The 18,187-nt window shown below is 46.7% G+C and overlaps 4 protein-coding genes across 4 annotated transcripts; 1 reads left to right on the top strand and 3 right to left on the bottom strand.

Moving 5' to 3' along the window:
• Positions 1-220: 220 nt before the first annotated feature.
• Positions 221-1,739, bottom strand: NEUTE1DRAFT_78134 (uncharacterized protein; the record flags this gene model as incomplete). The annotated part of the gene is made up of 3 exons (XM_009850764.1): positions 221-754; positions 834-1,299; positions 1,414-1,739. 3 exons carry the CDS (start codon positions 1,634-1,636, stop codon positions 544-546), a joined length of 900 nt encoding a protein of 299 aa, XP_009849066.1.
• A 1,772-nt stretch (positions 1,740-3,511) lies between these two features.
• On the bottom strand, positions 3,512-5,213 carry NEUTE1DRAFT_59447 (uncharacterized protein; the record flags this gene model as incomplete). Its single annotated transcript, XM_009850763.1, has 2 exons — positions 3,512-5,028; positions 5,139-5,213. 2 exons carry the CDS (start codon positions 5,139-5,141, stop codon positions 4,243-4,245), a joined length of 789 nt encoding a protein of 262 aa, XP_009849065.1.
• A 1,355-nt stretch (positions 5,214-6,568) lies between these two features.
• Positions 6,569-7,537, bottom strand: NEUTE1DRAFT_120694 (uncharacterized protein; the record flags this gene model as incomplete). The annotated part of the gene is made up of 4 exons (XM_009850762.1): positions 6,569-6,956; positions 7,007-7,094; positions 7,242-7,359; positions 7,445-7,537. 4 exons carry the CDS (start codon positions 7,535-7,537, stop codon positions 6,569-6,571), a joined length of 687 nt encoding a protein of 228 aa, XP_009849064.1.
• A 3,301-nt stretch (positions 7,538-10,838) lies between these two features.
• On the top strand, positions 10,839-12,902 carry NEUTE1DRAFT_78126 (uncharacterized protein; the record flags this gene model as incomplete). The annotated part of the gene is made up of 2 exons (XM_009850761.1): positions 10,839-11,200; positions 11,346-12,902. The coding sequence occupies 2 exons, from the start codon at positions 10,972-10,974 to the stop codon at positions 12,680-12,682; spliced, it is 1,566 nt and encodes a 521-aa protein (XP_009849063.1).
• Positions 12,903-18,187: the final 5,285 nt, after the last annotated feature.

The following is an 18,187-nucleotide window of genomic DNA, read 5'->3' as shown; positions in this document are numbered from 1 at the left end:
AACGCGAAGCTGCTCGCGACTCGGAGAATGTCAACACGGAAAAGTTCCCCTGGCATGGGAAGACGGCGAAAAGTCCCAAGGTGTCAATTGTGTTTGTTGAGGCTGAACTGGTTCCTGATCAGCTTGCCATTCTCCCTTTTCCCCTCGAAGACGGCCCGTTCCAAACGATCACCTGTATGAGCTATTCTAGGCAACGGAGGCCCTCTGTCGACAGCAACACTTCCTACTAAGGTTTGAGCATGGGATATGTCTATTTTGCGCTTGCATTACATGGTATGAATACACAAAGTCGTACATTGCCCTTCAAAAGCGGAAGGCAAACCAACCTCAACCCTCTCGCATGCGCCTCTGAACTCCCATTATCCCAGATGATGCTAGCCAGTCGCTGACTGTGGTCGCCGTCATTGCGCCTGTCTTCTCCCTTTTTTCCTCTCTCCCTCTATGCCATATGTCAAATCGTACAGAGCAGTGGTGCCGAAAGCTGTAGACATAGCAGCAACAGGCCAGCTATGTGTGGTTTGTCATTGTTCGTGATCTGTTTATTTATTGCTGCTTCTTGTTGTTGTTGTTGGCAGCGGTAGCATCGTGGGTAGCGGTCTCGAGAGCCTCCTCCTTCTTGTTCTCGACAGGCTCCTCCTTGGCGGGGGTGCCCTCGGCGGCGGGGGCAGCGGCAGAGGCGCGCTCAGCCTCCTCATCGTCAGCTAGTTCGGCGCCGTAGACCTCGGGGTACTTGCGGAAGCAGTCCTGCATGTGACTGTCGGATAGTTAGCTTTTAATGCTCCATCTTGATTTTGACTGGACAAGAGCCGTCGGCGACAGCTCTGGGTACCTACGAGAACTTCTCAATGCAGTCCATGCCCTTGGGCTCCTCGGTGGAGTAGACGAAGCAGCTGAAAGCAGCCTTGAACTCCTCGCCGCAAGGGCCGTGAGCCATGCCGCCCAGGCACGGGCAGTCCCAGTTGATCTCGCCGGTCTCGGGGTTGAAGGCGCCCTGGGCATCGGCCTCCTCCTGGAGAGCCTCAGGGGAGGCGCCAGCCTCGGGGATGACACCCTCGGTGGACTCGGACTTGGACTTGGAATCGCCCTCGGGCACGGCCTCAGCCTCGGCCTCGGCCTTGGTGATCTGTTCCTCTACCGACTCGGAAGGTGTCGCCGGGGTGGCAGCGGCCTTAGCGGCAGCCTGGGCAGCCTTCCCGGCGGCAGCATGCTCGGCGGCCTGGCGTCTCTTCTCTTCGACAATGGCATCGACGGTGGGAAGGTCGGCATCGGTCAGCTGGGAGGGGGCGGTACCGGCGGTCTCTGTGCGAGTTTGCCCATGTATTAGCATTGGCGCATTGTGTAGCTGTAGTCAATGACACGACGGTGAAGCCGGGCGTGCGCCACAAGGTAGCTGTCATTAAAAGGGGCGCATACCGGGAAGCTCATCGGAGAAGATGGGGCTGGTGTTGTAGTAGTAGACAGCAGCAATGGCGAGACCCCATCGTACGGCGGCACCCTTCCATGTGCTCTTCTTCTTGGGCGCGGAGGTTGTGGAGGCAAAGCGACGGGCACCGGAGGAGACGAGGGCCGACGGGGAGGTGGTGGACCGGATTGCGCGCAATGCGCTTTGCGAGGGGCGGAGAGCCGTGCGGTACATTGTGTTGTCGTGATCGGTACTCGAAAATCAGAAAGACAGGCGCAAACGGTCGGAGCAGACGTCGGGGAAAACGATGGTCGGATGGTGCTTCCGCAGCTCCGCGGGTCCGGGAATCAAGAGGTTTGTCATCACTTCTCGGATTCAACCCACGTCGACCCGACAAAATTTCTGGCGATGCTCCAGTGCAGGCCGACCGCCGACCGACCGGGCGGGCCAGGGCGTTAATTGGCCACACCCGCTTAAAAGTGGCACCCGCGTCCAGAAGAATGTCATTGTCTGAAGCATGTGCAACAGATGAAATTGGAGACGAGAACCTCAAATACAGGCCGAAAGTATACTGCTGATCAAGAGATGATTGGGCTTTTGGTTCTCATCGTTTGATAATACAAAGTTTGTACAGGAGCATGGCAGAAAGTCTCAAGGCAGCAAGAGACTCCCAAGTTCTTGACTTACACTACATCTCTATCCTTTCTGGAGGGTTGGGGTTGGGGTTGTCTATGTGTGTAGCACATGAAGCTATTCCAAGCTCAACCTTCACCAATGATTGCTGCTGCTTATCGAAACATTTCTAGCAAGCTGTCAAGAATTGTAGGAAAAGATAACCGAGAAAAATACTTGAAAGCTGGCACGAGACTCTACATGATAGCAGACGAAGTCATGGATATAGAGTTCGAGGTTTTCCGACGTTAACAGTTGACAGTCTTCTAGAACATCGGTGTTGGTCCGATCCCCACAGCATGCTGTAACGCCGGACAGCCCATCGGAAGCGCCGAACGGGTACCGAGTCGGAAGCAAGCAAAGACACACACGTCAACAACTTCACCAAAACATCAGTCACGACCAACCCAAGACATATCAATGCTTGGTTTTGCATCGAAGTTCATACCTACAAAGCTTCCTTTAATTAACCACAAATTCATCTCCTTTCACGTTTCCCGTTGTCGCATAGTTACTGCCCTGCCTGACCTCACGTTCACCACCAGAGGTACCCAGCTCTTTCAGCTGAACAACTACAAAGGGCGTGCAATACATTCGAATGAAACCATGGGCACAACCAACGGCGCCGCGAAGACAACTGGGGCGCTCGATGAGGGCCAGATTTTCGAATGGTATCCCCTTGATTTGGTACGGGATTATGAGCAGCAGAAGCAACATGACCACCATAATGGTCAATTGCAGAATGGCGGCTCCAATGGAACCACTCACAAGCCCGAACAATTCGCACTAGTCGTCCTCAATCAGCCACTTACTCATTTGGGTTTGGTGAAGCGTCTATGGAAGAACGGTATGCCAATTTGAACGGTCAATGCAGACAAAAAGAAACGGGTATTGACATTCAACTTGCTCAAAAGCATCTATCCGCGTCGCTGCCGACGGAGGCGCAAACTGTCTGTATGATGTCGCCGGCAAGAATGGCGATCATGACTTTGTAAGTCCATCACTTTTTATTCTTAACCAACCGGAAAAGACATCTCATTAACACCCCTTTCAAGGACGACCTCACAGCAATAATAGGCGACCTCGACTCCCTCACCACCGAAACCCGCACCTACTTCACCACCCACTCCTCTTCCCCCACTGCCAGCCAAACTGCAATCATCCACGAACCCAGCCAATACTCAACCGACTTTGCCAAGTCCGTTGACTACCTCCGCGGCCCCTCTTGCTCCAAACCCGACGCTCCACCCCCGGACATCGTCGCCATCGGCGGTCTCGGCGGCCGCGTCGACCAGGGCCTCTCCCAGCTTCACCACCTCTACCTCTTCCAGTCCTCGCCCACCTATGCCGACGGGAGGATGTACCTTTTCAGCGGGGAATCGCTCACTTTCCTGCTCAAATCGGGAACCCATCGCATCCGGGTGCGTGAGCCAGGCCAGGCGAATCAACCGGAGAAAGACGTGTTCGCCAAGTGGGTGGGGATCCTACCGGTCAAAGAGCCGAGCAGGATCTGGACCAAAGGATTGGAGTGGGATGTGGAGGATTGGCCGACTGAGTTTGGCGGGCAGGTTAGCACGAGCAATCATGTCTTGCCGGAGACGGAGGTGGTGGAGGTTAGGGCGACGAAGGATGTCTTGTTTACTATTGCGCTGAGGGACCTTTAGGGGGTGTCCTTTGGTGTGGTGGGGAGGAGACGCATGACGGGGGATTGGTTGGGTAATTGGGTATAAGTTATAACCTCAAAGAGAGGAGAGGCCCGACTCGACCACCCGCGATAAAAGATCAGAGGTGGGAATAGGAGGTATTCTGGCTGTCAAACAACTACGTTCCGGTCATTTTTTCTGCGTCCCGCACATGGTGGATGAAGGGAAAGGGCATATGGTACCTCTGTTTGAATTGTTCACGCATTGCTGCCCATGATATTAGACCATGTTTGTTTAGTTAAAAAGTAAACCAGACCAAGCCCAACACCCAAAACTCCGCGCTTGATGACTGTGAGACAGATGCCGCCGTCGCCGGGCCCCATGCCGCAATCTGAACGGACCTTCGCTAAGAGTCCTCCACCGCTAATAAGATAACCCATCAACAATTAGTCCCGTCTGTCTCTTTTCTTTTTTCCTTTCCCAAAAGACCCATGTTTCGACCACCAACGCAGCAACAAGCAAAGCTCACCTCAAATAATGCAACACCAACCAACAGAACAAGAAGAAAACCACCACGCCTCCCCAAAAGATCCACTTATCCTGCTTCGCCCTCCGCTCAATCATCCTGATGGTATCGCCACTGATGCCCAGCGTGTTGCCAACCGAGTACAGCTTCCGCTGCGTGTTCTTCATGATTTCCCTCTGCTGATTCAGATCCCCCAGCACCGCCTGGCCCCGCGCAATGTAATCGTCGAGCGCCGAGTGCGTGCTCCTAAAGAAATCCTGCTCTCTCAGCGCATGCTGCTCGCGACTCGCGTCCCCGGAGCCCAGTATGCCGCTGCTGCTCTGCATTCTCCCCGACTCCGCCAAGCTATTCGTCCTGGCATGCGATATTCCATACCCTCCACCACCCGTAGCGCTGCTTGTCGCCGTCGCACTAGCACCCGCATACGGATTCTCAGGCGTACTGGCCACAAACGGCCTGCGTCCCAACAGCTCAGCGCGGTTCTGCGCGTGCATGTGTTCCTCGCGCTTGGATTTCAGAGAGTCCAGCTGCGTGCGGAAGTCGTGCAGCTCGGACCGGAAGTTGCGTATCCTCTCATAGGCCTTTTCTTGCTTGGCGGCGTTGAGCTCCTGCTTGGCGAGGTGGTTGTATTCGTCAATGGTCCGGTTGAAGGCGGTCAAGGAGGCCGAGAGGGAACCCAAAGCGGCGGGCGTGAGAGAGGTCGGGTCGAGCTCGTGCGAGGAGAGGGCGGCGAGGTCCTTGCGGATGGAGGTGCTCTGCTTGAGAGCCGAGTTGAAGGTTGTGTTCTAAAAGGGGAGGAAGAAGAAAGAGTGTCAGTTTAGAATGGTATTGTAAGGTCCACGAAAAGGGAACGGTGATGGTGTCTGTTGCTGGAGTGCCGTGCTGGTTGACTGACCATGTTGGGCTGACTTTCAGGGGTTCATGCGACAGTTGCTGGGCTTCGAAGCAAGACAAGCAAGCAGCAATACTTCTCGTTGATGAGAGATGAATTGAAGAGAATATTGTGTATTAGAAGCTATAGTAGATGGGTCACAAAACGATGGACACCCAAAGTAGAAAGGTAGCTTCAAGCTATTGTCAAATGCTTCTGGAAGCTTTGCAAGGTGGCATCTGCAATCGTTAAGAGTTGCGATTTGGACGGGAGTCTGGGATGCTTGCTCGAGGCTGTCTTGGCGGCTGCAGCTTAGCGCCGCGGGTAGGGTGTATCTAACGGCTAGCTCCCGCCGGGTCTGGGCGCAAGTGGGTTTTGTGGAGAACTGTCCACAGTGGAGGAAAGGAATCGAAGAGGGTTTCCTTTTTCTGCTCTTCCACGTCAACCCCGACCTCACCATCCTTCTTCAACAAGTGCCAACCACACCAGAAGACACCGAATCAAGAGCGCGTCCATATACTATGCAAAGACGCTCAGAAACTCAAGCATGAGCCTGCAGGACCGCGTCAAACCTCCTTACAGCTGCCCGTATGACATGTCATGCGCATCATCCTATGTTGGCACCACTTCGAGGACCAGGAATTGGCCAATCACTAGCCAGATCCAGCGATATACGGAGGAGGGACTCTTGATGAACCTCCTTTGAGCTTGACATGGTTCTCTGGACTCCACTCTAGCAGTCCACGAAGCTGCCCAAAGGAAATTGACATACTCTCTTCGATCCACCGGCACCCCATGACTTACGGTATTGGAGTCAACATACGGATTCTCTGGATGAGTGTCAACACAAAACCAATCCGCCTTGGCCGCATTTTTCCGAGTCTCGTTATCCTACCGGAACGAGCAAGTCTTCGGCGCACGAGACTGTTGACCAGCGCCAAATGAACCGGTATACCAGGTTTCGGCATCACTCAGTTTGAGGCCGTCATGGTAGACGAACCCTGGGAAGTCGAAGAGGCTATTCTGAGTGTTGAGCCGGAGGTTGAAGCTGATGGCTGCCAAGCTCACGTCGTCACCCGTGCTTTTGTTGAGCTCAAAGTTTTTAAAGACCCATGAGGGAGAGACGACGGAAGAGATGGTGCATTTGTCTACGGTCGGGATGGGATCTTCGACAAAGTAGGGGACGAGTGCTGTATTTGAGAGGGCTTGGCCTTGAATGGGGACACTTTCGGCTTGACAGTACGTGGCTTTCGACTCATACTGCACGTCAGAGGGAGAGCGGTGCTTCCTGTGCCTGCGATGCTTGCTCTATGGAGTCCTCGGGGTTAGCAGCCTTTTCCGACCGAAAAAGACAGCCGATAAACCTACGGCTTTGCAGAATCCACATTGTCACATTACCACGTTTCATTGCTCTCAAACCTCTAGCTTCTCGGGAAAAATACGGCATCTGTTATCTAGGTGTTATACCGACTCTTACGATCTGTACGCCCGCTGCAGTTAATCCGAAGACGTGGATTTTCTCCCGCGTCAGTCAGAAAGTAGTTCAGGCAACCGACTACATGCACCGTGGCTTCATTGGTGACTTGGAACTGGATTGACTGAGTCTGAATGGCAGAAGATCCGTCTCCAGTCTCGTTGATGAAGATGATGGTTCCTAGTGTCCACTTTGGCGTTTTGGAAAGGGCACCACAGCCTGGAATTTTGTGCCCCGGCGGTCCCTCGGCGTATGCAGGCGTGATCGCATCAGGTCTTGAAAGCGAGCTCTTCGCCAAGTCCACTGGGTTGGACGATTTGCACGCATCGCCGCCACAAATCTGAGAAATAGATGAGTTGCCAGAGGCCCTGTGTGCAACCCGTTATCTGCTTGACATACGGACTGATGGACGGCATACGCTTTCGTAGTCGTTCTGTCATTGCAGTACCACGATGCATCTCCGTGGACGATAGCGGTAGTTGCTTTGAGCTCGACTGCTCCAGCAACTGTCAGTTAATGTCCCGGGCCGGAGGCAATGCAAGTGCCATTGTTTGCTTGACGTCCTATGTCCAGAGTATAGTTGGTTGCTCTGTTTACGCGGTTGTAAGGCTCATGTTCGGCACGATTGGCGGTGAAATCTTGGAAGAACCAACTTGAGACGGTGAAGGGACTGGCGGTACAGCCTCCGGGGGCGGGCTGACTTTGTATCAGTACACTCGCGGCTGCGAAAGTGAGGAGGGATATCGACTTGAGTATGGCCACGATGATGAGCTTTGTCTCGAAACACCTTGATCAGCCGCGCTTACTGGGCAAGGCGGTTGGCGATGACAGTGGCTTGATGGGCGAAGCAACCAACGTGAGCAGGCACTGAAGAGCAAAGCTTCACGTCTCGTGTCGTCTCATATTTCCAGATGCCGCTTTCCATCTCAATGTTCTCCCAGACATGCATGCCGTGTGTTCTGTCCAGGCCGCTTCCCCTCACCATCCTACCCTCTGCAGGTATCATCAAGCAATACCGGGGACTTTGGCTTTTATGAGGGGCTATTACCGATATTGGACCTCGCGGAACGTGCCATTATCTGCGCCAATTGAGCCTTATGTTGAACCAGCTGGGCTGCTTCACTCGGTGTCATCTCACAGAATGACCAGCGATGACAACTTTTGATATATACCCAGTCACCACATGCATGCTACCGAAAGCAACATCAAAGCCCCACGGACACTCTCCTCGTTAAAGGCAGACGGGAAGCTGTGGATAAGAGAAAAGAGGGAGCATTGTCACCCCGATTGTATCCACATCCACTCTTCTATGGCATAAGTATCTTTGCGACAGAGGAACCAAGGCATCTTCAGACTGAAAAAGGCACAGGTACTTTGACATTAAGAGTCATAAAGAGATAAGCGGGAGTGGTACATTGCTGTACCTACCTACTCTTAAGAAGGATGACGTACCGCTGACTACTCACTAAGCACGTGATAGTCTCCGATAGACTCCGATCACGACTCATGCCCAATTCGGAAGGAGTCGATCGACAACAACCAGTCACAACACAACCACTAGCCTCCGATTTCGGGCCCTAGCAGTAACCGTTGCAGTTGATAGATACGCTCCTTCCGCGATTACGTTCTTGACACAGTCAGTCATTCATTAATCGCGAGGAAGATTATCTCTGTTCCGGCAAGCACGGCCAGATCTCGGACAAGAACCGCAATTTCTGGATAGCATGCCCCCATCAGCCGCAACTGCATTCAATAATCCTCCTTCCTCGGCCATTTCCATCCTGCCGCGTACTTTTCCTCCTTTTACACCCTTTCACTCGCATTCGGGCGCCTTTCTGCCCATCAGGGATCCGAGCCGAAGTCCATCAGATGAAGCTACTCCCTTTCCCTTTCAGTTCACGAACAAGCATCTCATTATGCGGCATTTCCCAGACCTACTGCAGTGAGAGAGCCGCCCTCCTCCTCAAAGCACCGACAGCAAGAAATATCCTTCATGCCAGCTTTCCTTTTATCCTGATGAGCGTCCTCGCTCAACATTACGATCAAGTTGCTTGTCTCTGCCGATAGTTCGTACCAGAGGCACCGGGAATAACCAATGTCCATATCTTGTTGACAACTGCCTCCCATGGCTCCCGCCCAGGGCATGACGGCTCTCAATCGTTGCTCTCGAGTCCCTATAGCCTCGGCTATCAGTGTTCTTTGGTCAAGTGACCGGATACTGGGAATCCTGTTACTCCCGTCCAGGTCAGTGAATGGTGTGTCAAACCCTTCAGCAGATGCTGACAATGATACACAGTTGGGCTCTCTTCAAAGTATTTCTTCCTCCCTGCCATAACTGCCGTCGAGAGATGCGATTTCCAAGTGCCAATCGCTGCGAGATTGCGGCGCAGAAGCTTTTGAAGCGAAGCGCAAAATATGCGTCAACGTTGCCAAGTCCCTTGAAGACAGAGGGAGTTACAACTCGTCAAGTTTACTTCTTGTGTCAACATATCTTGGGGGCATAATTGAGGTGTGATGATCACGAAGAGCTTGTCCAGTGACTAGCAGCTACCAGGGCGGCTGGACGTCGAGGACAGCTTATGACTGCATCAACACATTTTGCGAATGCACTCAACCCTTTCCCAGATCGTGAGCATTGTCGATCGTAAGGTTAGGATGAAGAATGGTCTCTGTTGTTGGAATATGGGAATTCGACGAATGTTCTATTTGCTCGTTCACGACAGTCCGCCTCGGCTAGCGTCGATTGACCCATCCCCTTTAGCATTCCGTGATTAGCTCAGCTACGCTTTGAAACGACAATCAGCACATCGGAACATCTCAGCTTCAGCCCTATGTCAATACGAACCGTCACGCCATTACCCCAAAATACCGACGACCATCAACGAAACCAGCGGTGGAGTGATAAATCAGAAAACATGGACAAGCCGACATTGCCAACGGACGAATTGCTGCGCTGTGGTTGCTGGCAGTCATCGTGATCGCCAAGTTTGGGGGTTCCCAAACCTCCTTCCTAGCTAGGGGGCTGCGGCACAAATAAGAGAAATTCGTCAAAAGAGCCAAGACTTCGTCCATGACGACAATTCATCAAAGGATGTGATGGCGATATCTTGGCCATATCGTCAGGCTGTTTTCAGGAACTAGGGGGGTGGGTTGGGGTATCTGCGTCGCACGGGCCACGCGGCATGCTTTTCCCCATGGTGGACCTCGTCGTCGAGAACTTCAGATGCGACATCATGGGGATTTCTTTATGACGCTTTCACGACACATATGAGGTCACCTCCCCCAGATCTTCAATTCAACCTTGGGGCTCTCATCTTCATGTTTTGCTGGGTCAATGACCACGCCTTGGGGGATGAGATTGGGATCCATGGACAGGGGATGGACACGGGGAGGCACCACCCCTTTCGCTCTTCTCAATTGTCGCATGTCTTCTGATGGGTCGACTGGACATCGGGATACCCTGATACAAGGAAAAAAAGAAAACGGCCACGTTGTCGTCGACTCACAAGAGGGTGGCATGTCCGATGTGTGGCGATGGCCCTGAATTCCAGTATCAGGTACCAGCCCCGGGATTCCAGAAAAAGATCCAGCTGGTTGCATTGCATTGGCTCCTATGGCTGTTGCCGCAATTCTTGGCCCCGAGCACGACATCGACACATTTTTCCATTTTGTGGGCCATGCCCATCCATTGCCTGTTGCATGCGGCGATTGGGAAGCCCCACAGGACCCAGAATCCACCCTTGTCTCGGCCTTTGTTGCCTTCGACTGCATCACATCCCGCAACTCATCAGGATCCCTTTTCGAATCCCACGCCAACACTGTCTTGGCGACGCCGGCGAAGCTTCTTGGATGCCGTACGGAATACGGGACCAAGACAGGACTCCCAAAACAACGAATCTCGAGAAACCTGCCTTCCTGATCGAGGTTCTCATTGCGTAAAAGCCGTCAGCCTTGCGTCTCTCTGGGCATCGAATGCATAGGGGTTGTTGCACGCTACGCACTAGGGCCAGGTTAGACCGATGAGGTTGGAAAGGTGTCCGATGGCGTGCGGCTCGTTGTTGCATGTTGCATCCACCGAAGGCAACTTTAGCAGGTTGCCCACACCGAGAACCACAGCGGTTTTGTGTCCACCTCCGAAAGCTTCTCGGAGGTCCAGGGTGCCTTGGGATTTTACCACAATGTCCCCATGAGATGACACCAGGGCCGATCCCTGCGAGCCGCGCACACCCCTAGCATACCACAACGCTACCCAGAGCTTTATATCAAAAGCTCGCAACTTATAAACAGGCGTTCGCCCTTTGATCAGCCTCTTCTCTTCATAGTCATCTACATCAACCAAATCGTCAACAACCCTACCAGGGCCGAAGGGCAACAACACACATTATGGGTTCTTTTGACAAATCCTCCGACCCGGAGGCTGTCAAGACCGCCCCTGTGGCGGTTAGCGACAATGATGGCTCCGTCGGTGAGGTCCAAGCAGCTGAGAAGTTCGCCTTTGGCGAAGACCGAAAGATTGGTATCACCGGCGCCGTCTTCTTGATTCTCAACAAGATGATTGGTACCGGTATCTTTTCGACACCTTCCGCCATTTTCGCAGCTACGGGCTCCGTCGGTGTCAGTCTGTTCCTTTGGATTATTGGTAAGTTGAAAGTTCTCACCAATCTTGCTTCAGCCATACAGTTGGGAAATTCCCATCTGCTGAGACATGTCATCTCTCACCTTGGGGGTTACTCCGTTCTAACCATATGCCTACATAGGTGGCTTCTTGACCTGCTGCGGTCTCAGCGTCTGGCTCGAATTTGGTCTTGCTATTCCTCGCTCCGGTGGTGAGAAGAACTACCTCGAGTACATCTACAAGCACCCCAAGTACCTCGCCTCCTGCGTCCTCGCCGCGCAGATGATTTTCCTCGGTTTCTCTTCCGGAAACTCGCTCGCCTTCGGTCGCTACATCCTTTACGCCAACAGCGGAGATTCAAAAGACAGCTACGCAGCTCGCGGTATTGGTGTTGCCTGCGCTACCTTTGCCTGCGCCCTGCACGCCTTCCTTCCTAAGTGGGGTGTCCGCTTGGTCAATGTCCTTGGCATCTTCAAGGTCGTCATCGTACTTTTCATCGTCTTCGCTGGTTTTGCCGCCCTAGCTGGCCATCGCCACGTCCCCGATCCCGAGAACTTCAAGCACGCCTTCCGCATTGAAACGACCGAGTCCTACGGTGGTGGCGGTGCTTATGCTTACTCCAACGCCCTGCTCAACATTGTCTACAGCTACAAGGGTTGGGAAAACGCCAACTATTTTATGAGCGAACTCAAGGATCCTCGCCGTACCTTGACCGTCGCCGCTCCCATCGCCGTTGCCGGCGTCACTGTTCTCTACGTCTTGGCCAACGTTGCCTACTTCGCTGCTGTCTCCAAATACGAAATCGCTACCTCTGAGGTTCTTGTCGCCGGTATTTTCTTCAGAAACGTTTTCGGTGACAGCGCTGGTGTCAAGGCCCTTCCCGTTTTCGTCGCCCTCAGCAACTTGGGCAACGTCTTGGCTGTCTCTTTCGCGCACGCTCGTCTCAACCAGGAGTTGGGCAAGGAGGGTTTGCTTCCTCTTAGCAAATTCTGGGGCTCGAACAAGCCTTGCAATGCTCCTGCAGCTTCGCTTTTCCTGCACTGGCTGGTCACTATTATTATCTTGCTTGCTCCTCCTCCTGGACCTGCCTACAACTTCCTGGTCAACCTCTACACGTACCCCGGTGTTTGGATCAACGGTTTCGTTTCAGGCGGTCTCCTCTACCTCCACTTCTTCCGGAGAGACACCTGGAAGCCCACGTGGCGCTGCTGGGAGCCTATCCTCCTCATCTTCTTCCTTCTCAACGTCTTCTTGGCTGTCGTTCCCTTCATCCCCCCTGTTGGAGACTGGAACGCCGAGGGCTACCCTTACTACGTCTTCCCCATCGTCGGTGTTGCCGTTCTGCTCCTTGGTGCCACCTACTGGTTTATGTGGACCAAGTTCTGGCCCTGGGTTCGCGGACACAAGATCGTGGCGGAGAGATTCATCGACGAGGATGGCAATGAGGTCATCAGGTACAAGAAGATTAAGAAGGCATAAATTCTTTCTTACAGGGACACACTACTACACACACTACTACGGATCTAATGACGCTTTTTCTTTTGGGAGTTAACGGTTTCTTTCTGGTTGGAAGATACACTTGATTTTGGGCGGGCAGTTTTGTTTAAGATACCCTTGTTTATCACATGACTATCTTTATAGTATCTAATACCCCTATTCAACAGAGGGTCTGGCGATTTATTTGCCATTATAACTTTTGTTCCATTTCGATCGTGTTGCAAATGACAAAAATGCAGTGATATTGAGTGCTTTCCTGGAAACATTCTTGGCGTCCTCTGTCTGCATGGGAAATTGATGCTGAACAATGGTTTTTCTTTTTTGCTCACGTTTACCTAAACCTTTCCAATATATTAAACAACATCCATGCTATGATCCGGGAATTGTCATCTCCTGGCTACTTCCAGTTTTCCAATTCAAGGCCCAAGCACGCAATTGCTCAAAATTTTTTCTTTTTTGTTAGTGCGCACCTTGTCCCTTACGTCTCACCGCCTGGAACGTTGATCGACCCGGGAAACTGCCCGACACTAGCAAGCGAACTAACTGCTCGGCGAACGGGTACCCAAAGTAGCGTGCGTCCACCTTGTCTCCAGGCACAGTCTAGCGCCAGGGTCCAACGCTTACCCCCTGAGAAGTGTAAACAGACCAAGCACTGAGCAAGGAAGGACCCCATTTGGTGGTTTGGGATGGGATGAGATGAATGGGATGGATGGGATGGATGATGGATGATGGATGCCAAGAGATCTTGATCTCATCTGATGTTGTTGTTGATCGGGTCAAGGTCAGGACCGGTCCGTTCGGGTGGGTGATCAATCGGTGCGTGGCAGTCAATCAGTGCAGGGCGCAGGCAGAGAGGCGCGGACTTTTTGAGGTTGTTGCGGAATGAGTAGGGTAAGTACCTAAAGTTGCGTTAGTTTTGGCGGTAGAAAGGTGCTAGAAAGAGGCTAGAATATGCAAAGGAAGATTGCTAGTTTAGTTCATTCCCACACTCAAACACCTGTGCAGTCTTGGCAAGCGGTGCGTGCGTGCACACACACACATACCGCATTTGACAAATCTGGTCATTTAATATCACTTTACACAACTTAACTTAATCATTTAATATTGAAATCTACCCAAAATTGGCGTAAAAAGTCGATATTTTAATACTCTAGATTATATAGTTATTTATTTTAATATTTACGCTATCTTTTAAATTATTATTGATATAGTATATTACCCTAATACCCGTTAGAAGGTATTAATAATAATAATACTAATAAATAATAAATATCCCAACAATATCGTTAAGATTATTAGTATAAATATATAGAGTACGTAGAAATATAAATATATTCTAACAGATACTAGTAAAGTATTTATACTATTACAAACCCTCTAAAATATTAGAAAGCTTCCGATATAGGCACTTAAAGTACAATATATACTATATTACTTCCTATACTTTATTAACTATAATTAATATTATAAAGGAAATTATAAACCTCCTTGTATTAAAACCCAATTTATACCTCAATAAAATCTATACCTTTCTAACCGACGAATATAACGTATATATTTCGACCGAAACTATACAGTAGCACCTTCGATAGGAGAAGTAGAAAAAGAAGCGATTTTATATAAAAGCATTACAATAATCCCCTATACTAATAGCCGAATAGATATTAAAAATCTCTTTATTTACTATAAAGATATTCGTATTCTATAATAAATTTAGTATAAATTAAAGGGATAGTACTCGTCGTACTAACTAAGTACTCCGTAGTACTATTATAATAATATTAAGTAAATTTATTTATAGTATATAGTATTACCTCCTTCCGGCTATTATAGTAGATAGACTACTCGATATACTAGTATTTAGAGGCGTAACGGATTTAGCCAGGGTCTAGAACTAAATAGTAAAATACTTACTCCTTAAAATAAATCTATTTCCCGGCCGCAATAGTATTTTGATAATAAATAATACTAATTAATACCCCTATACCAAACTCCAATACGCGTACAATTAAAAGGGGGTTCTATTATAGTATTTACCGCTATACTCTTCCGAATTTAATCCTATCGAAGCATACTTTAGTAACTTTAAACAATAATTTAAAAAGATATACTATAACAAAAGCAGTAATAAAATATTAAATAACAATTTTATTACGTTTCTTAAGCGACTAGCGTAGGACGTAGGGCACAAAGTATAACAAATCTATAACTATTTTGAAAATACAAAGCTAATAATAAATCGAATTAATAATATAAATAAAGATTATAGGGAGCTATATACTAACGAACTAATCGAATATAGAAAGACAAGTACTATATCGGGGCGGCGGTAGAAAGTATAGAAGGGAGAGATGGATTTATATGTATTAAATTGAATTATATACCAGAAATATCAGAGATACCAGAAGTGCCAGAAGTGCTAAAAGTGCCAAAAATCGTATTTATTTATATAATAATACCAAAATACTAGAAACCCCCCTCTTTCGCTATAAACCGACTCGTATTATCGTTATTACTCGCTAAGACCGCTAATAATAGTACTACCCGCTATAGAAACGAGAATTCTAGTAACGCTATATTTGATTATAATATTAAATTAAGGGTTTAAAATATATATTAATTAATTAAATTATAGTAATAGGGGTTAGAGGGTATACGTACTATAGCTTAACTATATTACTAGTACTATATATTTAATTTTAAAGAAGTCTTTAATACTATCCCTAAACGCTATATAGAAGTTATAGGTAAATTCTAACTTCGTAAACTACTCTACTAGTTATTTTCTAAGCGCAAATATATTAGGAGGCGCCTCTTTATTCTAGAGCTTATTCTTCAAAGCAATTAGAATTCTATATACTAACTCCGCTTTAATCGACTTCCTAATATAATAATATCAATAGAAGGATTTAAAGAATTCGGTAATAAACTCTTTAGCTAGTTAATTAAGCGGGGCGGGGGGTAGCAATAACGAACAGAGACTAAAAATCGAAAGTATAAATAAATATAATATAAATAACTCTCTAACTTCTATTAAGGATTTTCTAATCTCTTTACCCTCGTCCCTTTTGCCTACTACCGACGGTAGTACAATTAATAGTAGTACCGGTAGTTAAATAAAAATTATAATCGCTATAGAAATAGGAAAAGGGTTAATACGCCTAGTAGTAAAAATTTCGTAGTCGGTTGGGTATTTATAGAATGTAGTAGTAAAAGACTTTAAGGGTATATATAAATCGATAGTTATTACTTTACCTAATAGGGGGAGAGTGCCCGCTATATTATTATAATTAGAACCGCCCGTAATTGCCGAATTAACTATAGAGCCGCCGGCGGTATAAGGAGGAGGTAACTAAATTTAAGGAAATTAAAAGTAGGGAGGGAAGTACTAGTAGGGTAGCGGGTATAGTAAGTATAGAAGATAAGGGTATAGCTAGTATAGACCTTTAAAATTATCCCTCTTTAGCGTAGCTTATAGTAGACTATTTATAATTTCTATATTAATACTACTATTACTATTATTAATATTATTAATAATAGTAATATTAACCAGTAGACTATCGCCTCCTCCCTTATATTTACTACTATTAATAATACTAATAAAGGCGGCTATTACTTTATTCTCTAAGATTTTTCGTACTAAATTACCGGGCGGGTTAACTACTATAACCTTCCTTAATAAAATCGCGTATACCTACTTACTAATATCTTTAACGCTAAGGTTATATATTAGGATGCTAAAGGACTACCGCCTCGGGCACCGGGAACCGGCCGGTATAGGCACGGAAGAAGATTCGGGACTACCGGGGATAGAATACTATAATATTATAATATTAACGCTCTCTATCGTCTTACTAAATTTTTGTTTAGGAGTATTAGGACGACCGATACTTCCTTTCGCCTTACTAACTTCGAATTTAGGAGTATTAAAATATTCAATAAGATAGGGTTATAAGGGGGATACTCTAGCGCCGTATTGTAGTAGTATGCTAATCGGGAGCTTTATAACTACTAACTATATTGGAGTAGAGTTTGTACGAAGGTAAAAGTAGTCCGAATAGGCGTCCTTTATTATAAATAATAATTATTAATATATTTTTAAATTAATTTTTAATTTAATATCCTCTATATATAACCGCGACTGTAATTACCTCAACCTACTTTTCCCTTACGTTCTAATAAATTAATAGTTCTTCCTCTAGGAATTGAATTAATATTATTAAAATATATACCTATAGCAGTTAATCTATTTCCTAAACTATTGAAGCAACCCTTCGCCCCTCTTATACTATTACCCCTTTAATTATTACTATTAAAATTGCGCAACTTCCTCCGCTCTCATTATAATAGTACTAATTTACTATAAAGTTTATTAAAGAAAATAATAATAAAAATTACCCCCCTATACTACCCTAGGCTTTCTATTAGTACCCCTAACCTACCGAAATTAATAAGTTTGTACGTAAATAATAATTATTTAAATTTCGGTTTGCCGTTATTAAATTCGATTCAAATTACCCCCTATTATAAATATTTTAATAAAATTAATTCGCCTTCGTAGGCCTCTCTAAGTAAAATACTATTAGTAATTACCCTCCTATCCCTATTAATTTCTATTATTAAAATTACCTTTTTTATAAATAAATTTATATTTTTATTATACTTTCCCCTATCGCCCCCTCTCCTATAATTATTACTATAACTATTCTTTTATCGTTCGTAACTTTACCCGCCCGTACCGAATATTACCCTAAGTATAATATTATTAAATTTATAGGCAAAAGTTTCTTTTAATTTTAAAATTATTTTTATAATATTAATACGTACTTCCACAAATATCTCCGTACCTTACTTTTATTTACTATTAATTATTTTAAAAGCAACCCTAAAAATACTTAAATTAAAGATATACTAGGCCTTCGGAATAAGCCTAATTATAATATTATTTATAATATACTAATATAGAATAATCTTCGTACTTTCTTAGAAATAAAGTATAATAGTAGTACTTAAATTATCGAATAGTCCGCTCTTAGTAAATTCGAATATATATAGTAAAGTACCTCCGAAATAGTCTATAATTCTTATAATTATTATTATATTAAACAATTTAACTCTTCTTACGATTAATTAGAATATATTTAAATTATTATATAAATTAATTAATTATATCCCCTATTTAAATAAAGCGTCCTTTCGATAATTAATATTAATATAATAAATAAAGTAGTAGTATATGTAAAATAGTTAAAGGGTTTAGAAAATATTGAATTATTTATATTATATTATTAAAATTAAGTATTTTTAAAGTATATTTAACCGTCTTCTTTATTTTAATTTACCCTTACTTCTTTATTAAATACTTTCCCTCTTTTATCCTATAGTATTAATCCCCCGATTTATCCTATTATCCTTTCCCGGTTTTTTTAATAAACCCTAATCTTATTTACCCCCTTTATAATTAAAAGGGTTATACGTATAATCGTT

Source organism: Neurospora tetrasperma (genome assembly GCF_000213175.1).
Source record: "Neurospora tetrasperma FGSC 2508 unplaced genomic scaffold NEUTE1scaffold_2, whole genome shotgun sequence".
Lineage (NCBI taxonomy): Eukaryota > Fungi > Ascomycota > Sordariomycetes > Sordariales > Sordariaceae > Neurospora > Neurospora tetrasperma.
Note: the sequence above shows the minus strand (reverse complement) of the source record. Positions and strands in the feature narration are given on the sequence as shown.